This window comes from Melanerpes formicivorus, unplaced genomic scaffold, assembly GCF_026170545.1.
Source record: "Melanerpes formicivorus ecotype bairdi unplaced genomic scaffold, bMelFor1.0.p_v2 SCAF_6, whole genome shotgun sequence".
Classification (NCBI taxonomy): domain Eukaryota; kingdom Metazoa; phylum Chordata; class Aves; order Piciformes; family Picidae; genus Melanerpes; species Melanerpes formicivorus.
In genome coordinates, this window is record NW_027142358.1 from 6,849,590 (window position 1) to 6,871,594 (window position 22,005).

The 22,005-nt window shown below is 37.3% G+C and overlaps 1 protein-coding gene across 3 annotated transcripts in view; it reads right to left on the bottom strand.

The window, feature by feature from the left end:
* The window catches only part of SLK (STE20 like kinase), a 54,400-nt gene that overhangs the window by 18,660 nt on the left and 13,735 nt on the right, over positions 1 to 22,005 (bottom strand). For 2 of the 3 annotated variants that reach the window (XM_068139436.1, XM_068139438.1), the window contains exons 2-9: positions 12,378 to 12,542; positions 9,944 to 9,992; positions 9,054 to 9,203; positions 6,178 to 6,250; positions 5,764 to 5,958; positions 4,949 to 5,030; positions 3,832 to 3,960; positions 429 to 1,844 (exon numbers count right to left, since the gene is read on the bottom strand). In XM_068139436.1, coding sequence (XP_067995537.1) covers positions 429 to 1,844; positions 3,832 to 3,960; positions 4,949 to 5,030; positions 5,764 to 5,958; positions 6,178 to 6,250; positions 9,054 to 9,203; positions 9,944 to 9,992; positions 12,378 to 12,542 — 2,259 coding nt within the window. The remainder of the gene's footprint in view (positions 1 to 428; positions 1,845 to 3,831; positions 3,961 to 4,948; positions 5,031 to 5,763; positions 5,959 to 6,177; positions 6,251 to 9,053; positions 9,204 to 9,943; positions 9,993 to 12,377; positions 12,543 to 22,005) is intronic. The other variant, XM_068139437.1, reaches the window with a different exon arrangement.

Consider the following 22,005-nt stretch of genomic DNA (forward strand, 5'->3'; position numbering starts at 1 on the left):
AAGATGCAACTGATAGAAATTCAGCATAAGATCAGGTAGGATAAAGGAGATTTGTCCTGTTATTCTGTGCAGAGTGAGGCACTGAATTAAGTCTTCCTGAAAATCTGAACTACAACCATTCATAATATTTACCTTTGTTAGATTTCCCGTTACATGCTAGTCCACAGTTTAAAAACACAATTATGTAATGAAGTAAGAAAATACTTAGCAGCTCTGTAGCTTCCAGTTTTGCTGCATAACTGCACAAAATCTAAGACACTGCCAGAATGCACAATTTAGAATACTTTAGTTTCTACAAAGTTTTATACCCCACGCTGTCATACTAGGGTCTCACCCAATCATTTTCTTCGTTGAAACACTCAAACTTGGAGACAATTTTGGGGTCACATTGACACTGGATTTTATTAAAAATATATGTTATCACTTACCTGCAGAGATATTGATCCTGTCTCTTTGTTTTTACTAAGGAAACTGGAAATGGACAAGTTCAAATCAATGCTGCTGTTATCAGCTGTAGAACCAGTGCCTGAATCCGCATCGTTTTCCTTCGCACTTTCCGCTTCTAGCTGCTGTAAAGTTTCGGTGCTGTCTCGATTCTCTGCTTTGACTTTCTCATGATTTTCTTCAGTGCTAATACTAATACTGGGGACTGGTGTGACTTCAGAGTCATCAGCTTGTTCATTGACAGTGTCCTGAAGCTTATTCTTTGTCATTTCATCAGAAGTAATTTCCAAATGCTCCTTGTCTGTCTGAATGTTGTTCTCCTGGATATTCTCAGGTCCACGCTCTTCTGAATGTTGGTCCATATCGGCCAGTTTATCCACCACATCACTAGAAATATCCTCAGCCTTGCTCTGTATCACCTTCTGGTCTACCTCATCTTTTCCAGATTCTTTCATTTCTGTTTCCTCCATGCTGCTTATATGACTAATATCCTCATTTTCACTTTCTGCCAGTTTCTTGTCTACCTTGATCGCTTTATCTTGGCTTTCCGATAGAGTTTCTTCAGAGCTGATTATCTCATGGACCTGCTTAACCTGACTTTCCACTGGCTTATCCACAGTCTCAGGTATTTTATCCCCATCACTGATCCGTGTTTCAGCAATATCACCTCTCTCCTTAATGTTGTCAATTCCATGCTTTATTAGTTCCTTTTCTTCATCAGCCCCTTTATCTGCAGCATTAGGCAGAGTTTCTGTAGCGGTGTCTGTTATCACCTCTTTCTGCGCTTCAGCTTTATCTTCCTTTTGCTCTGTAGTGTTTTCTGCAGGGACCTTTTCTTCCTTACTTTCTGAGAGATCTATCCTGTTCTCTTCTTTTTCACCAGTTTCCTTAGAAATTGTTTCAGTTTCTAGACTATTTTCAGCTGCAGGTACTATTTTTACTTTATTATCTCCTGCCTCTTCATTTCTCAAGTCATTTTCTTTCACTATTTGTAGGTTGGGTTCATCCTGTATTTCTGATTTTGCTACCACATCAGTTTCTTTCCCTTCTTTCTGAGGTTCTGTATCTTCATGTTGTTTTTCCAGGCTTTCTGTATCCTTTTCCTCTAGAACAATTTTGCCATGCTCATCTCCACCAGTTGGCACGGAACCGTTCTGCACTTTTATATCACCAGCAGGAGCATCACATATGTCATCAGCTGGTTTCTTAAATTTAGTGTCATCAGATTCATCTCCAGTTGTTTTGTCATGTGGAAATATAGTGCTGGCCTTGTCCTCAATTGCACTGCTTTCTGTTTTCTCAGAGAGCACTTCCAAAACAGAGGCATTCTGTGAAAGTTTATCCTCTTCAGAGCTGGCAATACTAAGGTCCGAGGATGCACGTTTCTCTGCAGGTAGCTGCTAAACAAATTAAAGGAAAAAGAATATTGAGTATTTTTCTAACTTAACTAAAGCAAAGTTCTGTTGAAGAATATCTGAGCAGAGACAAATACTGTATTTATATGCAGAATTAGAGGAATGGGATAATCTCAAGAGAACTTCACTTGGTATTACCACAGACCAAGTGCACGAGCTGCAGACAGGCTCTGCACGCTTTCACAAGAACCTTCCTCCACCTCTCACAATTTAATAAAATATACTGTGGTTGAGGGGGAGGGATCATGGATCATGGTCAGCCTTCTACCTGATGCTTAACAGAATCTTCAAGAGTCTTTTGCCAATCAGGTTGCTTTTGGTTTTCACTAGTTCAGTTCCCAGTATTCACAGCTACAGTTGGATTTAAAAGACATCTTTTTGCCAGTTTGGCTACAGAAGAACCCGTGTAATTTTAGTTAGCACAGCACTGATAAAATGCAGTATTAACACCTTCTTCTGCTTCACCAAGAGCAGCATCTTTCCTTGTGTTCTTGTTAAAAATGCCCCCCAAAATTTTGGTCTTTTTATCCATTGTGAAACTCCCCTAAAACGGTAGAAATCTCCAGGAGATCTGATTAAGTGGCAATATGGAACTAGAATAGAAAGAGTTACATAACTGTAGAACTGGCTGCTGCTGGCACAGGAATGAATGTTATCAGATTACATAGAGACATATGAAAGAATATAGCAATAAAGTATCACTTTAACCATAATTGCCCTTTCACTCTTCAAAGCAAATGTGTTATCAATCTCTCTGTCTATATTTACTGTTAGAAGTCTGTAATTTGCAGATCAGGCCTCTGATTTGCCTCTGGGAATGCACTGTGCTAGCTATTGTAACAAGCATGGGTCTGATCGTGCATTTCTACCTCAAGGTTTTTGTGAGCATGCAGAAAACAAATCCTTTTAAGTCAAAAGTGCATTTAAAGTATTTCTTCACACAGTTGTTCCTGAAGCTGCGTTGATCTCCAGGCAGTTTCTAAAATTACCACAAACCAATAATGTAAAAGCTTCTACCTCACAGCTTCCTAAACTACTGCTTGTGTCAAGACACTTAATTGAGTTACAAGCTGGACCTCACTCCAGCTGTCACAGGGACTGATAGCTTAGCAGCTAATCAGCTGGAAGTGGTGGCCAATCCTTAGGAGACAGAGGTTACGTCCTAGAGAATGCACGTTTGCGGATCTGCTGGGTTGAACAGGGAAAGTGGTATGAAGGCCAGGGGATGTGACTAACACAGCAAGGAGGAAACAAATGTGTACTTCTTGTGCACATGCATTTTGTTTCTTGAGCATTTCTGGCAGCAGCAGCCACTAGTCATACTGGTCACTGTCCATGTTTATATTGCTTGAGCCAGTGAAGTCAGCAAGCACACTGTCTGTATACTCTGCAACCTAATGCCAGATTGATCTTCAGGGTTTTTGCCCTTGATGACCTGAATCTGCACTGCAGGATTCTTCAGCACCTTTAGAAATACATTCATAAATGCAATCCTGGCTTGGTAAAACTAGAGCTTTTTTTGCTTTAGTTTTTCTCTTTGACAGCCATTCTAGAAAAACACAAACTTAGTTTATACCTCGATGATCACATATATTCCTAAATGTTTGAAGCCTCTTATGAAACACAAGTACATATTTCTTCATTCATCTAGTCATTTACACTTCCAGTAACTTACATACAAATCACTATCCGGTTTGTAAATTTTTATGCTACACACACAAGTAAAAATACATAACATTCTTTATCAGACAATATTCTGCAGAACATTAGGTAATATACTTTATTATTAATTCTCAAGGAGTTTAGGAACATGCTAAACTTGGAACTGCTGACTGCTTAATTGGTAATGAGGCTAGAATGTGTTTATATTGTTGATGGAAAAGTGGGGTAGTACATCAGCAACTGAGTTCTCCATAGGAAACCAGTGACTGAAACTAGCTGCATACTTTAAAAAGAGAAATTTTAAACTGACCAGAGAGTTATCTGTTTCCTCTTCTTCATCCTCATCTTTACCGTCTTCCACTTCTTCTGTAACTTCAGCTTTAGCTTCTGCAATCAGTTCTCTTATTGGTTTATTTGAAGTAACAGTAACAAATGGGTGCTTGTGAAAATAAGAAAATAAGTGCAATATAAGGTGCTGACTTCATTATAGGCAGAGGGAAAATGATAGCCTGAAAGAAATACCTCTTCAGGGGAACGTTACTTTGGTTCTCTCAACCTTAAAAGATTCACAGTCGACATTAATCATAACTGTCCTAACTTACTTGTTTTCTGCAGAAGTTTTAAAATCAAAACATTTGTATTCAAATATCCTGTGAAAGTACTCTAAGAAAGTTGCTAAAAATACAGATAATTCATTTGTACTGACCTGCTTCACAATCCAAAGACAAGTAGCAAGATTGTTTAGTATGTTCTTTTTCCTGGAAATGAGTTTCATTTCTTTTCAGTTCCACGTTTAAATTATTTTCTGCTAAGATTTATCTAGACATATTGTTTTCTAGAAAAGAATCTGCTTTGTCTTTAGAACAATTTGTCCTAACAAGAGCACACAAGTCCGCATTTTTCTTTCAGGGGAAACAGCTACCTGCTCTTTTCCTACTGTCTGAATCTTCTTTCTCTGCTTGGCCCTGCTGCTTAAATCTATCCAACTTATGCCGGATGTATTCTGGATAAAGTAAATGCATGCTGACGTTAAACAGAATCAAATGTACCTAGTCACATCTACTCCTCTTTAGCTATTCTGCAGTGACAGCATTACAGAGGAAGGCTGAGCACTAAAGCTTTTAAAACACCTGTCAGCAATTGACTACTTACGTAAATATCTTCTTCATCCATTGTAAGTATTGAAGTATAAATACTTATGCAAAGTAATTAGTTATATTACATCAAAACATGGAAACAAAGAATTTGATCTGCACTTGGTACCACCTAAAGAGATTTTACCAACTGAAGATCATCAGTGCAACAATGTTAAGAACAGATTGTGAACAAACAATTGGAAATAGTTGCTTACAATACTGCTCTGCTCTGAAGAAATACAACACATGCTGGCCTTTGAACAATGGATCTGATCAGCTAACCCTTCTTACCTGTAGAAGCTGCGTTGCACTCCACCTTGCATCCACATTCTTCTCCAAACATTTCTTCAGAAAATCTTTAAAATCTGCTGACCTATACCAAAAGCAAACAGGTAGTGGTTCTTCTTTTGTCTTGACATTAGACTAGTTTATAGTGAAATGTTCTTTTGCTTTCACATGCATCTACACAGCAAGTCTAAGCCCTTCCATTGGTTTACCAAACCACCAAGATAGTACAGGAATGACCCACATGGAACAACATCTGTCCATTAATAGAAGAGTTTACTTTTGGCTCTGGATTTGCAACACACCACATCTGCTTTATCACTAACTGAACCACATAAAGATATTAAAATGACCAAACAGATAATAGCTTTTTAAAAATGTTTTCTGAGTATAAAAATACTTTGGTCTCCTTTCGCCTGATTTTTGGGTGACCATCATATCTTTCATTGCATTTGTAAAAACCTGTTTTGCACACATTTTGAAGCAAAATCATAGAATCAATAAGGTTGGAAAAGACCTCAAAGATCATCGAGTCCAACCTGTGACCCAAGACCTCAATCTGCAAAATATTTCAGCATAAAAGTCTTACAGAACTATGACAAGATGACCATGCATAGTGCAAATTACAGAAAGAGATATGTATATGCATGTATACATGGAGAAACAAACATCTTTAGAACACGTACTTTGATTTTATAGTTAGGCCCATACAATTTTGTAGGTCTATGCCCATGGACTAAGTTTAGCAAATATGTAACTTGGCATGCATTATACACAAAATCTACCAAGTGGGGTAGGAAAGTTGTAAGTGAAATACTAACCACTTTGAAGGCTGTGCTAATGTAGGTGGATCAGATTTTGCTATTTTCAGAAGCACACGCATAGGATTTAGTTCATGATGAGGTGGCTCTATTTGAGCCATTTCTATTAAAGTAATGCCAAGAGACCAAATATCTGCCTTGTAATCATAAGGCCTGTCTTTAGAGGTCTCACACATTACTACTTCTGGAGCCATCCTGCAAAGAGAATAAATGGAGTAACAGATTAGCAAATGTACTCTGTATCTGTTCTGGAAAAGGCTTTAGATAGCTAAGTTTACTGAAGTACTTTAAGAAGCACATTTTACTCTCACGTAATACATTTACATGATACGGTATCAAGCCTTTACTGTTAACAGCAAAGGTAATATTAACACATTAGTTCATACTAAAAAGTCAGCAAAACTGTGCACTTACCAATATGGTGTACCGATAAAAGAATCTCTTCTTTGTATTGTTCTTGTGTTTTTAGCTGATACTCCAAAATCCGCTGAAAGCAAACAGTAAAATGCTATTAACGGGGTGGTGGAAAACATTACATTTTACAACTGTCTTTCAAATTGTTAAATGTTGCAGCATAAACATTCTACAGCATTAAAACTTCACAGTGAGATGAAAATATTTGTCTTCTGAGAACTGAGTGCCAAGGCTCTACAGCATTTTTAATAAAGGATGCTGACTAAATGTTATGCTCCGTCGCTGAAACGTCATGCGATTGCTGAGCGATGTGGGACATGAGCAATGCTTGCATTTACTGGAGGAATAAGTGGGTAAAGTTATTTTAATTAGAAATTAATCTCTTGAGCTTGTGAAGGTTGTATTCCTAACACATGGCATTAGCTCTCTTTTAATTCAATATTTCATTCCATTTTTAGTTTCAGGATTCAAATTCTCATAAATCTACATTTTCCTTTTATCTGATGAGTTTCTTTCCACAAGACTTTTCACTTTACAGTAAATGTCTGAAAGCTTGCAGATCACAGTATCACAGTACCACCAAGGTTGGAAGAGACCTTGAGGATCATCGAGTCCAAACTGTCACCACAGACCTCATGACTAGACCATGGCACCAAGTGCCACATCCAATCCCCTCTTGAACACCTCCAGGGATGGTGACTCCACCACCTCCCTGGGCAGCCCATTCCAATGACTAATGACTCTCTCGGTGAAGAACTTTCTCCTGACCTCGAGCCTATACTTCCCCTGGCACAGCTTGGGGAAGTTTATGCACCTCTAATGTAACATTCAACCATAAATCACTTCATCTTTGCAATTAACATTACCTGTCTCTAAAGCACTACATTTCTCGCTTAGACAAAACCCCAAACCCCCAAACATTTAAATAAGTGTTATATGTTTATCAGAGAGGAAACTTTCTTAATGAAGATGCAGAGATTAGAGCAAAGGGACAAAACAGCTTTATTGCTGTGCTTAATCTGTACAAAATTACTTGATAGGCTCAATGCTTGAGAAGCCTAATGTTGTTCTGTGGTATAAAAAGTCTACAAGAGCTATTTGTTCAAATGCAACAGCTGAAAATCTGAGGGACTACAGATACTGGAATAATAAAATGCAAATCCTTATACAGAAAAAAAATAGTCAATGAAGGGCATCTATTTGCTGTTCACGTATTTGTAACAAGGAATCATCCATTTCTGTGTGTAAAAAAATCCAAATAGTTCAAAAGGAGTAAAATGCTCTTTCAAGGGATGCTGCACACTTTCCAAAAGTAAAGCAACCCTTTTTAAAGATTTAATTAGCAAACTGAATACATCACAAAACGTATGTGTGGAAGAAATCTCCCTGTTGTCTGAACTGGAAGTAGCATCTTGGCAGCCTGCACAGTTCTGTATATCAGCTAAGCCTGACAACCTCCTAAAATAGTTCTGTATGAGGAGGAGCCAAATCATGTGAGGCAAATAAAGTGAATAGAAACAAATGATTCTCTCTCTGACCACCAGACTCTTGCAATGATTTCTTTCACAGCAGTATTAAGAAACTGATAGAGTGCTTCTATTACATTTATAACTAAGGCCTGTGATACTGAGTCCATCACTAAATCTTCAGGCCTTCAAGAAAAGCCAGAACAGTGAGGTTAATCCACACTTCACACATTAAGAGAAACACATGTGCAAGTATTACTTCTGCAAGGAAGAATCTTGTGCAAGAGAATCCATGCAAAAGGCACAGATAAACGTAATTCATCAATGTAGCAAAGCAGGTCCTTAAATATTCTTAACAGAGATTAGGCACTACACCTTGCAGAGACACTGTGATCAATATGAGTTAGGCAGAAGATACAATTGTGAATTTGTCTTGCTCACATTTAAAAAGAAATTCTGTAGCACGTCTGGGAATTCAGAGCCCTTGTCACTGTGATCTTCTGATTCTCCTTACCTTTACCTTCTGTGTAATTTGCATCCATAGAAGTACAATCAAAGAACATTTGTTGAGAAAGAGAACCCTGAATGCAAGCTGCTGTGTCATGGAACTTTGACACTGGTAAAGCCATCAAAAAGGCTGACAGCTTAATACACATTTGCCCCTGATGAAGCACTGAACAAAACAGATCCAGACAATTCCTATCTTTTCCTAGCTGAACAAAGGGATGCTATTCACTACTAGGAGTCCTTTGTCAGCTCATGGAGGAATCTTCATGGATTCCCTACCACATCAGAGGGAAAATGTGGATGACTGATTAAATTCAGATAAAAAATTTGGAACCAACAAGAGCAAGCTAGTGTTAATTTTCTTGTAGACTGTTCTGTCATCATTTCAGTGTAATGAACAATGAAAAATGCATGGGAAAACTAAGTTGAGTAATTAAGATTGCTACTTCTCAGTCTCTCGACAACAGAAGAAACAACACTACTAGGTACTGGTTTTTGGTGGTAGTCAAAGATGTTAATTTTCTAGACTAAAAACTTCAAAGGGAAGTTCTGATGGTACCACAGCAAAGATAAGTATAAATAAGAAGTTTATACTAAGAAAGGTTAGGACCAGTATCTCACTTTGTGCAAACTAGTACAGATATTGATGATACAACTCCTATGCCTGCTGCCTTTGGAGTCTGGAAGATGTGCCAAGAACGGTTAGGATGTTTACTCGAGCTTTTGTTTGTTTGTTTTTCCTTTCTTCATGGTAGGAAACCACTTGCATCTAAAAAACCTCTCATTGTTACATTCATATTTAAATGAATAAATACTGAACCCTACCAAACTACAGCCTAAGGAAAACACAATTATAAGATTATGCAAAGTTCTGGGAAAGACCTTTATATGCAACATGCTTACCTAGTTTAATGTCTCCGTCTAACGTGAAAAGAATATTGCCAGCTTTTAGATCTCTGTGGATGATCTTATTTTCATGCAAGTAGTTCAATGCTTCCAGTGTCTGCCTGCACACCACTTTGATCTGTGGCTCTGTTAATGGCCTTTCAAGCTCTACAAGAGGAAGAGACAGAAATAAACACAGCATTTTTGTGTGCATAGCAATCAGTATAGAAGTAGATGTGAAAATGCATTAACCTGACAGATTCTGAACATCACATGTCAGAAAAACTTCTATCTTAAACTATTAGTTCCTTTCAGTAAAAATTTCATCCCTTGTACCCAAGCCCTCCTCATTATGACTACACATACCTGCCTATCTGCACTGTGAAAAAGCTATAGAGTTTAGAAATTGGTGGTTTTTTGTGGCACACAGACGTGTTAAAGAAATCCTTTACTTACTGGCATTAGTATTTACCTAATCTGAGGAATAAGCACAGAAAAAAAAAATAATCTAACATTAAGGTTAAATTTATATTAAAAAAATTATCATAATGTAATTTGGAAGATGGCAGGGGGAGGGGAAGAATGAGGGCTCATAGAGATTATAAAATCCAGAGAGCTCCACAAGCATATCAGCAGAACTCACCGTGTTCACTTACAGAATCAAGATCAAAGTGTGTTTTGAAAAGAAAATAAACACTTTAAGAATGAAGGAAAATTACTCTAACTTGAGATATTATAATGTCCATAGATAGAGCTGCAAATGCTAATTTAACCCCCTGACATTCAACACACAGAGCACACGACTTACACAAATATTTGCATTTCAAAACAACAGACATGTAAAACAAGTCTTCCAATATACAATTTTAAGATGTTATTAAATTTCTTATTTGAAACAACTTATTTACCCAACATGACTGCATCTACTGCTCCACCTGCACAAAATTCAATCAGGATCTGCATGTAAACAAAAAAATACACAAATTACAAGTTAAATAGTTGTGATGAACTGAACCATTAATTAAAGGGAGTATTACTAGGAGGCCACAGTTTCAAACTATTGGGCCTTCATAAACCATTTCACTATCCTCTGCACTTTCCTTTAGGTGTTACCCAGCTAAAAGCAGAGCTCATTGTTTGCAAAATGCTTGGGGATCCTCAAAGGCTTTAATCCAGATATAAAACTGCATAATAAAATTTATAAAACAGTCAGCTTGAATCTGACTCATTGTAATGTGATTTACATAATCCCTGGAAACTAATTTCTTGATTATTAAGATTTATTTCTATACTACAATCTCTCTGACTTAAAAGTGCAAGCATAAGAGCGGCATGATCTTCCAGTAACAGATTGTTGTCTCCTATGTTGTTTCAGATGAGATGAAAATATGGAAATACACTCTTAAAAGTTACAGAAAATTATTAAATTCAGCTGTCCTCATTAAATTTTGACCATTTAACCCAGAATCCAAGAACAACTCCATCTCCAGTTCTCAGTGTCCATCTGAAACAAAAATAAACTGCAACTATTTTGGGGCACAAACTATGCTGACACGTAGGACAGAAAGAACACACACAAAAGAGAAAGAGGCCAGACAAAGGCAATGAGGAGAGCAATAAAGAGGAAAGGTCATAAAAGATCTACAGCCCACTCTTCCTTACATGTTTTTTCTTCTTTAATTTAAACTTTAACCACTTAACTACAATTTTCAGACTGACAAATAAAGAGTATTTCTTGTCAGAATCTCAACAGTCAATATTCTGGGAAATGATATCCTAATTTTTTTCCTTTGGAGTTATTTTAAAACTCAGGTATCAGTTGCCCACAAAAGAGGAACCCCCAAGTTATACCTTTTACCATAACACTTACATATACACCAGTTACGTTACATACTACTTCAAATTACTACTTTAATTGAGCTTCACAACAATGGTATTAACAAGTGTATTAAATAATGCAACTCTTTGCAAATCCTTAAGACCATTATTCCATTTACATGCTTCTACACATCTGCTGCCAAGTAAGCTGCATGTGACAAAATGTAAACAAAGAATTTCTTTCTATAAAACTTGCTGTTTGATCTGACAAAGGCTTCTTTGGTAAAGAAATTGTGTTTCTAAAACTGGACAGCAAATGTGTATCTTATGTCCAACTACCATTCTTCTCTTCTTTCTCTTCCACTAAATTCTGTTTGCTTACCACATCATTACAGCCTTCCTTTTGTCACTTTTGTGCCTCTGCATTTCTGTAATTACATGACTACAATTTTATTCTCAAACTATTTACTCCTCTTCTATGTTTAGTCTGGCAATGAAGCTATCCACTCAGTTTCATATTCTGCCTCTATGCACACTTGCTTCCATGCTGACCTTGAGGCACTGAAATTTTGTCAGTATTCCACTGTTTTATACAATAACATTATACTCTGCACTCACATCAGACAAAGTTTTCACAAAGCTTATCAAAATTAATCTGCATGAAGAAACATGGTATTATGCTTCCATTGGTTTCATGCTGCAAGGATAGGGCATGTGTCTGAGAATTCCAAGGAAATAGGTTTTTATTTGGTTTAGGTATCATTTTTAAGAAAGAGTTTATCATTTTAAAAATGTATTCTTTGTACCATTCACAAAGCAATTATAACGACTGTATGGGAAGAAAATTTGTACTTTCATAGATAAAGCTGTTCAGTGCACAGAAGGGTGCTGTATAGTTGTATGCATGCCAATGCACAAGTATCTTAGGTTTAAGCAAATCAATTATGGTCCTTCCTGGGAGTACCAATGAATTCACACATACCTAAAATACATACTTCAGAGGCTGACCTTTCCAGCACATTGTTTATTTTTCAGCTGTGGATTCTGGATTTCACCCCAATTTGTGTTAAGGTAATTAAAATCTGAGTCCTGCTGCTACAAATGAGCACTGTTTCCATTCACCAAAATGAATTGTGAATTTCCAAATTTTGGATTCAAAGTCTGACCCAAAGACTCAGTGTAGCTCTACTTTGCAGTGATGACTTCTTGGAAGTCATACTCAGGATTTACAAAGTAGTTTTGAAACAGAACAGAACAGAATAGAATAGAACAGAATAGAATAGACCAGAATAGAATAGACCAGACCGGGTTGGAAGAGACCTTCAAGATCATTGGTTATCCCCAAAAGTAACAACCCACAAGTAATATGATTGATAAATGATATTTTACTACAGTCATGAAAAAAAATATTATTTCAATAATGTTTTGAAATAAGTAAAAGCATTTAGGGAAGAAAAAAAATAAGTAACAGCATTTAGGGAAGAAAAAATAAGTAACAGCATTTAGGGAAGAAAAAATACTTACCCACAGATTATTTTCATAGTAAAAAGCATCTAGGAGTTTAACAATATTAGGATGATCACAAGATGCTAAAATATCAATCTCAACCATGTAATCCTCAAGTTCTTCTTCTGATTTAGTATCAATCACCTTTGCAGCAGCCAGCACTTTTGTTTCTTTGTTCTGAGCCTATAATAGAAAAAATCATAGGAAAAATATAAATGCAAGTTTCACCAGACAACTATCTCCAGAAAAAAAAAACCCACAATGAACCACAGAACTCCTCCTCTTGACAGTTCTGTACTATTTCCTGTCTTTAGTTTGCCTCTCTGCAAAAAGAGAACACCTGCATTTTAAAGACTCAGTAAGACCTATCAGAAAAAGAGATTTTTCTCATTGTCAAGAAACAGTGAGAGGCAGGGACATAAAAATGCTTAATTCTCATCACAGTCATTAAACCACCATGCAAGTCAATAGCTTAAGAGTTGATACTATTTTGTACACCTCAAAAAATATCTATTAATACTTGGTAAAAAATAGGATGTAGCCTCCACTCTCTCATTTCTGACTGCAAGTTTTTGCCCTTGTGACACTCCCCGCATTGTGGCAGCACAGCTGTCATAAAGCTACACAGAAAACCAGATCCGCCACCAGTAATCAGTAGGTTATGCTCTTCTTCAGCTACGGACTATATTCAAGCTCTCATGTAAAAGCTGCCAAGCCTTTGGTAATTTGTGTGGTCATTTTATTCTCTGCTTCAAAAGTTCTAGGAAGACTTCCAGAGATGGCTACCCATTGAAGTTGGTCACACTGAAAATGCTGCCAACCTCTATTACTCCCCACCTAAAGAGTAGGGAGCTAGAACTGTGGTAGTGATAAAGTCAACTGGAGAACAAGCAAGATTGTCATTTGAAAAGCAAAAGAACACACCTATGTGCATGCTTAAGGAAAAAAAGAAAAAAACACCCCAAAAAACCCCCACAAAAAAAAAAACCACAACCAAAACCCCTGCAAACAAACACAAATAAAAACCCAAAACACAAAACCAACCCAAACCCAAAAAACAACCCCAAACCAACCAACCAACCATAAAAAAACCCTCCAGCACTTCTGCTATATTCTTTGTCTTCTTTAAAACATAACACATAACAAACAATTAAAGTGCTGTCAATACTTCTTCACTGAATGCTGCAGAGAAACAAATTCAGGAAAACTAGGAAAAGTGAGATTTTGATTTTTTAGTATGTGGAGGAATATGTATAAGCAAGTATTAAACACACAGTCATACACACTTTCTAATAGTTCTCTTGCAAGTTACATTTGAAGGAATACTATAACCTGGAATTTAGTAAACTTTAATCAGGAAGGTATATTTTCAGCTATCACAGAATCACAGAATGTTAGGGGTTGCTAGGGACCTCTAAAGATCGTCTAGTTCAACCCTCTTGCCAGAGCAGAATCACCTAGAGTAGGTTATGCGGGGAAGTGCCCAGGCAGGTTTTCAGAGCATAAACCACTAGTTTGTCAAGGTGTTTCCAGTGGTTATTTTTTGCCTCTCAACAAATGAATTTGTAGAAATGAAGTTTACTTGACTAATTTTATGTAAAACCACGAAGAAAAGGCCAAACTTTACTCCATTTCACTCCTGACATTCACATAAAATTAAAAGAGAACTGGGTACATTGGCTCTCTCCAAAGCAGGAAAAGACAAAAACCTGCAGAGGCAACTCTTAAGTCCTGATGTGAAGCATCACAAGGTAGTTGGTTCATCCTGACTCTGCTGGTGTGGCTATCACATGGGGAATCTTGGCCTCAAACCTAGTTGATCCCACCTAGGGTTGGGTGATAGGTTGGACTGGATGATCTTGGAGGTCTCTTCCAACCTGGTTGATTCTGTGATTCTATGAAACGAGGGCAGGGTAATAGCAAGAATCCCCAAACCTGGGTTTTGTCACCAAATCCCATTATACTACTATTGGAAAAAAATATAGTATCAGACAGCAAGGACTTTTAAGACTTATTTCCAAAGCCTAGGTATTATTATTTTCACGACTGTTAATAATTCTCTCAAGGTGGCAAAAGAGAATGTTTGAAGACAAACATTTAAGATAGCATTCAGTAAAAGAGCAGCAAGAACAAAACATAAGCATAGCCCTAGCTGATTCATCATTATGCTGAGGGTAAAGGTTTTGACACTGGTTTTTATCTCAATATTCCTTCCAAAACAAGAATCAACCAATCTGTTTAACCTCAGTACTGCCTTCTCATTTTTAACAACAGAGATCTGCATAACATTACTAAAAAACAAAACACTGCAAAGTTTTCCAAAACATATCCTAATAATAAAAACAGCTACTTAATAATTCAAACATCATTTGTTTTGGTTTCATGCTTCATAGTCAGAATGAAAGAGCAACCTTCCTATTCTAGAGCTACACTGTAAATTTAACATGGAAAGTGAAACAGATGCCTGAATCCACAATAGAATGAGACTTGGCAGCTTTACATCTGCAGAAAAAAAATGGTTGCTAAAGGCCCATTGTAGAGAACTCTAATATTACTTTTTTGGTTTTGACATGTGGATGGCCACACACTTTCCACTGTAGTTTACAAGGACACTTGGAAAAAATGAACTAAACAATCTGAAACTAATTTTTACACAAATTGGCATGTAAAGTACAGAATGGTGACAACATTTTGTTGAAATATGACAATTTAAAACTTCTACATCAGGTAACAAGAACAGCTGCCGCTGTTTTCAGATTCAGTTTCACCTCTGTGAGAAAGGAGAGAGGGGCACTGGCAGATGAGCATGCATGATGACATGCCAGGGATTTTCCAGCTTGTATATACTATTGCTTTTGTCTACTGACAAGACTGCATTGTATTTGGATTTTTTCCAGATCCTTTTGCTTGAAGTAACTAGAAATCTGCTTTGGGTAAGTTTATTTCCTCCTTTAGGTTAGCTCTATTAAAACACCTCATTAAAAAACAGAGGACAGCATGATTATCTTTATGAGCATCTTAAAAAGTATATGCAAAACAAATGCTTGTCTTTGTTCTGACTTGGGATAGTAAAATTTTGTAGGTCTAGATCCAGACTTTTCCCCCTGTTCTTAAAAGAGAAAAAGCCTTAGAATTACCACGTATCCACTGGGTATTTATGAGGACTGATAACAGTTTAAATATAGAATCATAGAATTGTTTTGGTTGCAAAAGACCTTCAAGATCATAAAGTTCAACCACTGTCTAACTCTCCCAAGTCTGGTGCTAAACCACATCCTTTAGCACCACATCTATGCCTCTTTTAAATACCTCCAGGGATGGGGATTCAACCATCCCTCTGGGGAGCCTATTTCAGTGTTTGACAACCCTACACATACAGCAAGTTACAGCTGAAAAAAAATTATCTATTTTAAACATTATTTTAGAAGTTGGTTTTGAATAAGACATGTTATTAATTTCCACCTCACAATGTACTTAGTAAATACCCATCTATGTGAATCGCTGTAAGAATTATCTACCCCAAAACCAAGCTCCTTTGAACTGGGTAGGAAAGGATTTCACTGTTCATACACAAGATTTATGCAGCGCTGTATTGTATGGGACAAAAAACAGCCCCTTGATTAAGAGGCACAAAAAGCACTTAGAGCTTTGTGAGGGCTGTTTGTTTTTTCTAGACTTTGGCTGAAGCCTTTCTTCTGTCACATAGCACTCTCCAAAGGTCACAGCAGGATGAAAAAAAACCAAAATGTTTGTGTAGATGCAGTCTTGATTTGCACAGACTCATTTTGCATTTGGGTCCATGAACATTTAAAGTCAAATAACCATTCAGGTTATTCAGAGGTTATGCACTTTCAAAACATGTCCTCTACCAGTAGCCCAGCAGTTTCTTCCTATATTTCAGCTCTCAACTAGCAACTGAGGTTATTTTTGTTTATATTCTTAAATATATTTGATTCTGCTCCCATGACAGGTGACTTAAGCTTCAGTCCTATCCCATGAAATCCAAACTGGCATATTCAATGGTTAGTTTCCAATCCTGCCTTATGTGGAGACAAGGAAGAAAGAGAGAGAAAGATTTTCTTTCCCTGCATTCACAACATTTGATCTTCTCTAATGATTCATCCACAGTGACTGAAAACTGAATTGGGATAACCCACTCTCCCAAGATCTGACTAATGCAACATGACATGTTATTAACTATTACATGCAACACTACATAAAAATTGCAGTCACTCACTAAAACTTCTGTTTTGTTATTTGGATTACATATTTAAGGTTACTGCAGGAAATATTAACTTAGAGAGACCTGCACAAGGGAATAGCAAACTTTGTTACAAGTTACAGTCTTGCAATGGATGGAACAGTCTCAATACCACAAAGCACACAGCAAAATACCCTTATTCTCCTCACTCTACAATAAAGTGCTTTCAGAGAGATGGTTTGCATAGACTGTTTTTTTGCAAATTACTTTCTCTCCAAACCTTAATCCCTCACACTAAATGGCAATGACATCTAGTGCACAAAAATGTCATAAACAGTACAAGAAAGAGGAATAAACTTCCTATACAAAACTAGGACCTGCAAGCATGTGAAATTAGTGACTCCTCCCTACCACTCCTGGATTTTTTTCCAGTAACATGCAACAAAATAGAAGCTCCAGAGCCAGAAGCTTTGCAAAGAGACTGATGGCAGAATATTAAAAGGCAGGTTCACTGTCTGGGCACTCAGCCAAGTTGTTGCATATTCCCAGCTATGGACAGCAGGGAGAGCAGAGCCACTGTTCCTGAGTAATAGGATTACAGCTCAGAGATAACTCCTAGTCTTTCATCTTTAGGTGACCAATATGAAGTTTCAGCCTTGGTAGAGAGGAGCTGTTTCAGTTTCCTATCACCAGAAAACGTTTCCTTCAGAGCTGTGCAGCTCCTCTCCTGCAACACAGCATGCAGGTATCTGAAACCCAAATCCTATTTGCAACTGAAAAAAAAAGTTAAATATGTTCTTCATCTACTGTTCAACCAGAAATGAAGCTGAGATGTAAGATGGAAAATTGTTCATCACCTTTCCTCCTGATGCCTGATCTTTTCTGAGATGTTATATAACCACACCACGTTTTGCAGGCAGCAAAACAAATCAATTAAGCAGCTTATCCTTTCTGACTCAATCTTCTTCTAAACAAAACTGTACTCATAATGATAGATCATAATGGTTGCAAACATGTGTGTGACAAAAAATGGTTCTGCATATTTTTGTTTGCTGCTGGCCTTTTGTTTGTGTGTTTGTTCTTTACACCTGCATAAATGTCATATTGTCAGATCTAGCTCCGTAAATGCCTTCTGATGATGCCCCAGTAATCAGTTCTGAAAGACGCAAAGGCAAGAGCAGTTCTCAGAGCTATCAGAAAGCAATGGATCTCAGGCTTTCTTAAACAAGCCATAAGGAAAGAGAAATGGCAATAAGTTCAGATTTTAACAGCCTGATCAGAGAAATCTGCAACAAACTGTGGCCTACTGGAAAAACTACACTGGATTTTGATTTTCTTAAATTTACTATATCATAGCATTTTCCTGTCCATTGTGAAACAGAACAAAACAAACAACTAACCAGTCATAACCCCAAACTAATAATAATAATAATCACCATTGTCAACACAGTATCACAGTATCACCAAGGTTGGAAGAGACCTCAAAGATCAAGTCCAACCTGTCACCACAGACCTCATGACTAGACCATGGCACCAAGTGCCACATCCAATCCCTTCCTGAACCCCTCCAGGGATGGTGACTCCACCACCTCCCTGGGCAGCCCATTCCAATGGCGAACGACTCTCTCAGTGAAGAACTTTCTCCTCACCTTGAGCCTATACTTCCCCTGGCACAGCTTGAGACTGTTCTGGTGCTGGTTGCTTGAGAGAAGAGACCAACTCCCTCCTGGCTACAACCACCCTTCAGGTAGTTGTAGACAGCAATGAGGTCTCCCCTGAGCCTCCTCTTCTCCAGGCTAAACAATCCCAGCTCCCTCAGCCTCTCCTCATAGGGCTTGTGCTCAAGGCCTCTACCCAGCTTTGTTGCCCTTCTCTGTACACGTTCAAGTGTCTCAATGTCCTTCTTAAACTGAGATAATAATAATAATAACAACAACAACAACAATCATCATCATCATTATCATCACCCACAACTGCATAATTGACCAGTATCAACTCTTCAAGCTTCTTTTCAAAACATGGGAAGATTTCTTTATTAGAGAGCTTTAGAAAAAAAAAAAAAAACCAAACACACCAACCACCAAACTACCTTATTCAGATAAAAGAAGTATTAATTCTAACATCAAATGTTGACACATGCCATTAAAAGTACTAGTCTGAATTCAAGAGTAAGTAGCTACCTCTACAATATCAAAGCACAGTTTTTACAAGAAATCACAAGTTAAGACAATGAAGGGGATGGCAACCTCTGCAGATTTCTGGAAACTGTGATGAGCCATTTCAAGGAAGCTATGTACTTTTGCACCAGCCTCCACTGCACAATGTTTGAAAATGTGGTAATCATTTAAAAAATCCTATACAGAATTTCAAGTTTCTGTTTCATTATAACTCTGGTTGGTCCAAGGAAATAAAACTAACTAATCTGTTAAAACTCATTGAAGTGATTGTTGTGAAAGACCTATCGAGAAGGTAATGATAGTATCCACCAATGAAAATGATACATCCTTAAGCTACAGCCTATCAGCCCCAAATTATTCCTGCCTGCACAACATATCATACTAACTACTGTGCAGTTTATTCCACTTAAAAAGGTGTTCAAGGCCAGGGAAAAAAATACTGAACTAGAAATGTAGATAAAGTGCCTCCATTTCCGACAAGCAAATACTATTACTAAGAAAGTCTTCAACCCAGACTACTGAAGCTCATCTTTATGATACTGTGGTCTGGGGCTGCCTTTGTGGCTATACTGGTTTTGGAGCAGTTTCCATGGCAACTCCACTCTTTTAACATTATCCTTGTACTTCATACTCGTGGTGGTTCTTCTGCTTCCTCCACAGTTATTTTTCTGAGGATACCACAAGTTATTTCTGGGAGTGATATGGAATGTAATTTTCATGTTTAACCTCACAATTCCCTTCACACATTTGCATTAATCCTGTGGTATTTTGTACACTAGCTAAGCTGAGTTTCCATCCTGATTCATGCATTGTGTCTCTGAAATCAAAAGGGATGTTTATATGCATATTTGAACAGTACCAGGGCTAAACTGGTAAATATGTGCAGAATAAGTGAAACTGCTTTAGAGGAAAATAAACAGAGGACATTATATCAGATTTCACTATCATTCTTCTTATTTAAGCAAATCTGTTTAAAAAACAGAGAAAAATAATAAAACCAAAACCCTGATAAACAATGGCAAGAAAAATCTCAAAATCTGCTGTGTTGTTTTATAAGAACACATTCTTGTTTTCCCTTCCCTTGTTGTGTGATAGCTCCCATAAAACCAACAGGGAAAACCAGGTGACAATATTGGGAAAACATGTAGAATTAAAGCATTAAGTGGTGCCAGAGGTGCAGGTGCCAAGAACTGGTATTTTGTTCCTACATTCAGTTATAATAATAGTATATACTACTTGCAAAAGCAGCATTAGAAAACACTATGCTGCAATAGAATCAGCTGTTAGATTTGAGACAGGGGAGGTGTGACAAATTATGATTTATTCTTGCATTGCTAAGCTGCTTTGCCAATATCTTTCATCCACAGAGGACACTAACAGTTGCTGGCAGAGCTTTTCTCCATTTTATGGAGATAATGTCAGCCCCAAAGTGACTTACAGCTTCCCAGGAAAAACAGTAGCCCAGCATATCGACATCTTGGATTACACACATTGTAGCTATTTATTCAGCCCTATGTCATTAGGAAAAAAACCAAACCACCAAACAGATAATGATTAGTGCTTATTGATATGTAAGTTTATTTCAGTCACTACATCTTAAAGTCTTTATTCCAGCAACAAATACACTTTTGTTCTAGTTTACATAAAATTGCTGTGAGTCCAAGAAATAATTTTTAATCTCACAACAAATTACAATTCTAGCTGTTCATGGGAATGACTTCCAAGATAATTCATAAACCAGAGTTGAGGCTGTCTCCAGACTGTTGATTTTTCAGAAAATTATCATGTTGCCAGGTTGAGAGTTGAGAATTCTATTATTTGCTCTTGATAGTTTTATTATTTGTTTGAACATCCGACTTCAGAAACTCCTGATGCTTTTACTTGGGAAGATTCTGTGTTATAAGCTGGCCTCTAGTCATTCAGCACCTGTAACAACGCTTTAGGTCACTTGAGCTCAGAGAGCCAGTCCTGCTAACATCTTTTCACCAGGGAGAAGGCCTAACTGTAACTTCCTGCAAACAGATACACCACAGAGGGTTTTGGCTTCATGCAGCACTGAGTCATTTTGTCTTTTGGCACTTTACAGACTGCATAGTGTACATTCAGAGGAGTACATGTATCAACCTAGAACACCCGTTTTGTTTGTTTTGTTGGTTCATTTGTTTTTGGTTTGGATGTTTTCTTTTGTTTGTTTTTCTCTTTTAAAATACAGTGGCTGGGTCAACCCACAGTTCCTCCTTACCCTGTTCCTTGGAGCTAGTTCACAAACCAAAATTGGGATCTCCTCTGCCCGGAGCCTTTAGCCAGATCAGATGCAAGATGGTTACAGCTGCTTGCTGACCCAGTGCTGCTATTTATGTTTAACAAAACGATAACAAAAAAAGGCATCTGACTTGAGCACAGAAAATTGTCTTGCCAAACTGTAAATGAACAAGTCAACAAAGTTACAAATATGGGAAGATGACAACTTCTTTGGACTTTAAGAACTCTTCAACAAAAGCCTTCTGACATGTTACTAGGGAAACTACACATTCATAGAAATGAAATGTGGCACAGCCATTAAAGTGAAAAAACCTGTACTGTCAAAAAAGTAAAGAATATTATTAAAAGTTCTACATTTATTCTACCAGAAAGAAGACCTTTAAAGACCTCTACTAAGACAATTTATTCTATGTATTTCTGTAGAAAATGATGCAGTATAGCAGATGTAACTTAACTGTCATTTAAAGAGCATACATTTTCCTACATCAAAACTATGGGCAGCTTAGGAAGAGGTTCTGTATAATTTCATACTGCAATGTGAACCATAATCAGGACTTGCAATGAGCACAGAGAAATAGCCAGAGGGGAAAGATAAAATGAAACAAGATGAAGCATTATGAACCCATTTCATTCTTTGTCCTGCTAAAATGAGCAATAAGTGATGTATATTCCATATATTTCAAGGGGGAAATATAAACTATATAGGCAGTTTAATGTTCAGTATTTTACAAAAAGATGCAGCTGTAAAAGTGGGAAATGAAACAAGACTACATCAATACCACATCAAAACTGGCAACAACTCTTGCAAAACTATCAAAGCATATATTGTTGCTTCATGCATGCTCTAGTCTCTCAGGATAAAACTTCCCCTATTCGTGAAGTAACAAAAAGGAAGTAGAGTAAAAATGCCCTGTACAACATCAACCCTGCTTTTTAAACCAAACTGTTGCAGAAATCAATGCAGATCCTCTTTATGGTATTCCTATCTTTTAAAAAGAATGAGAAG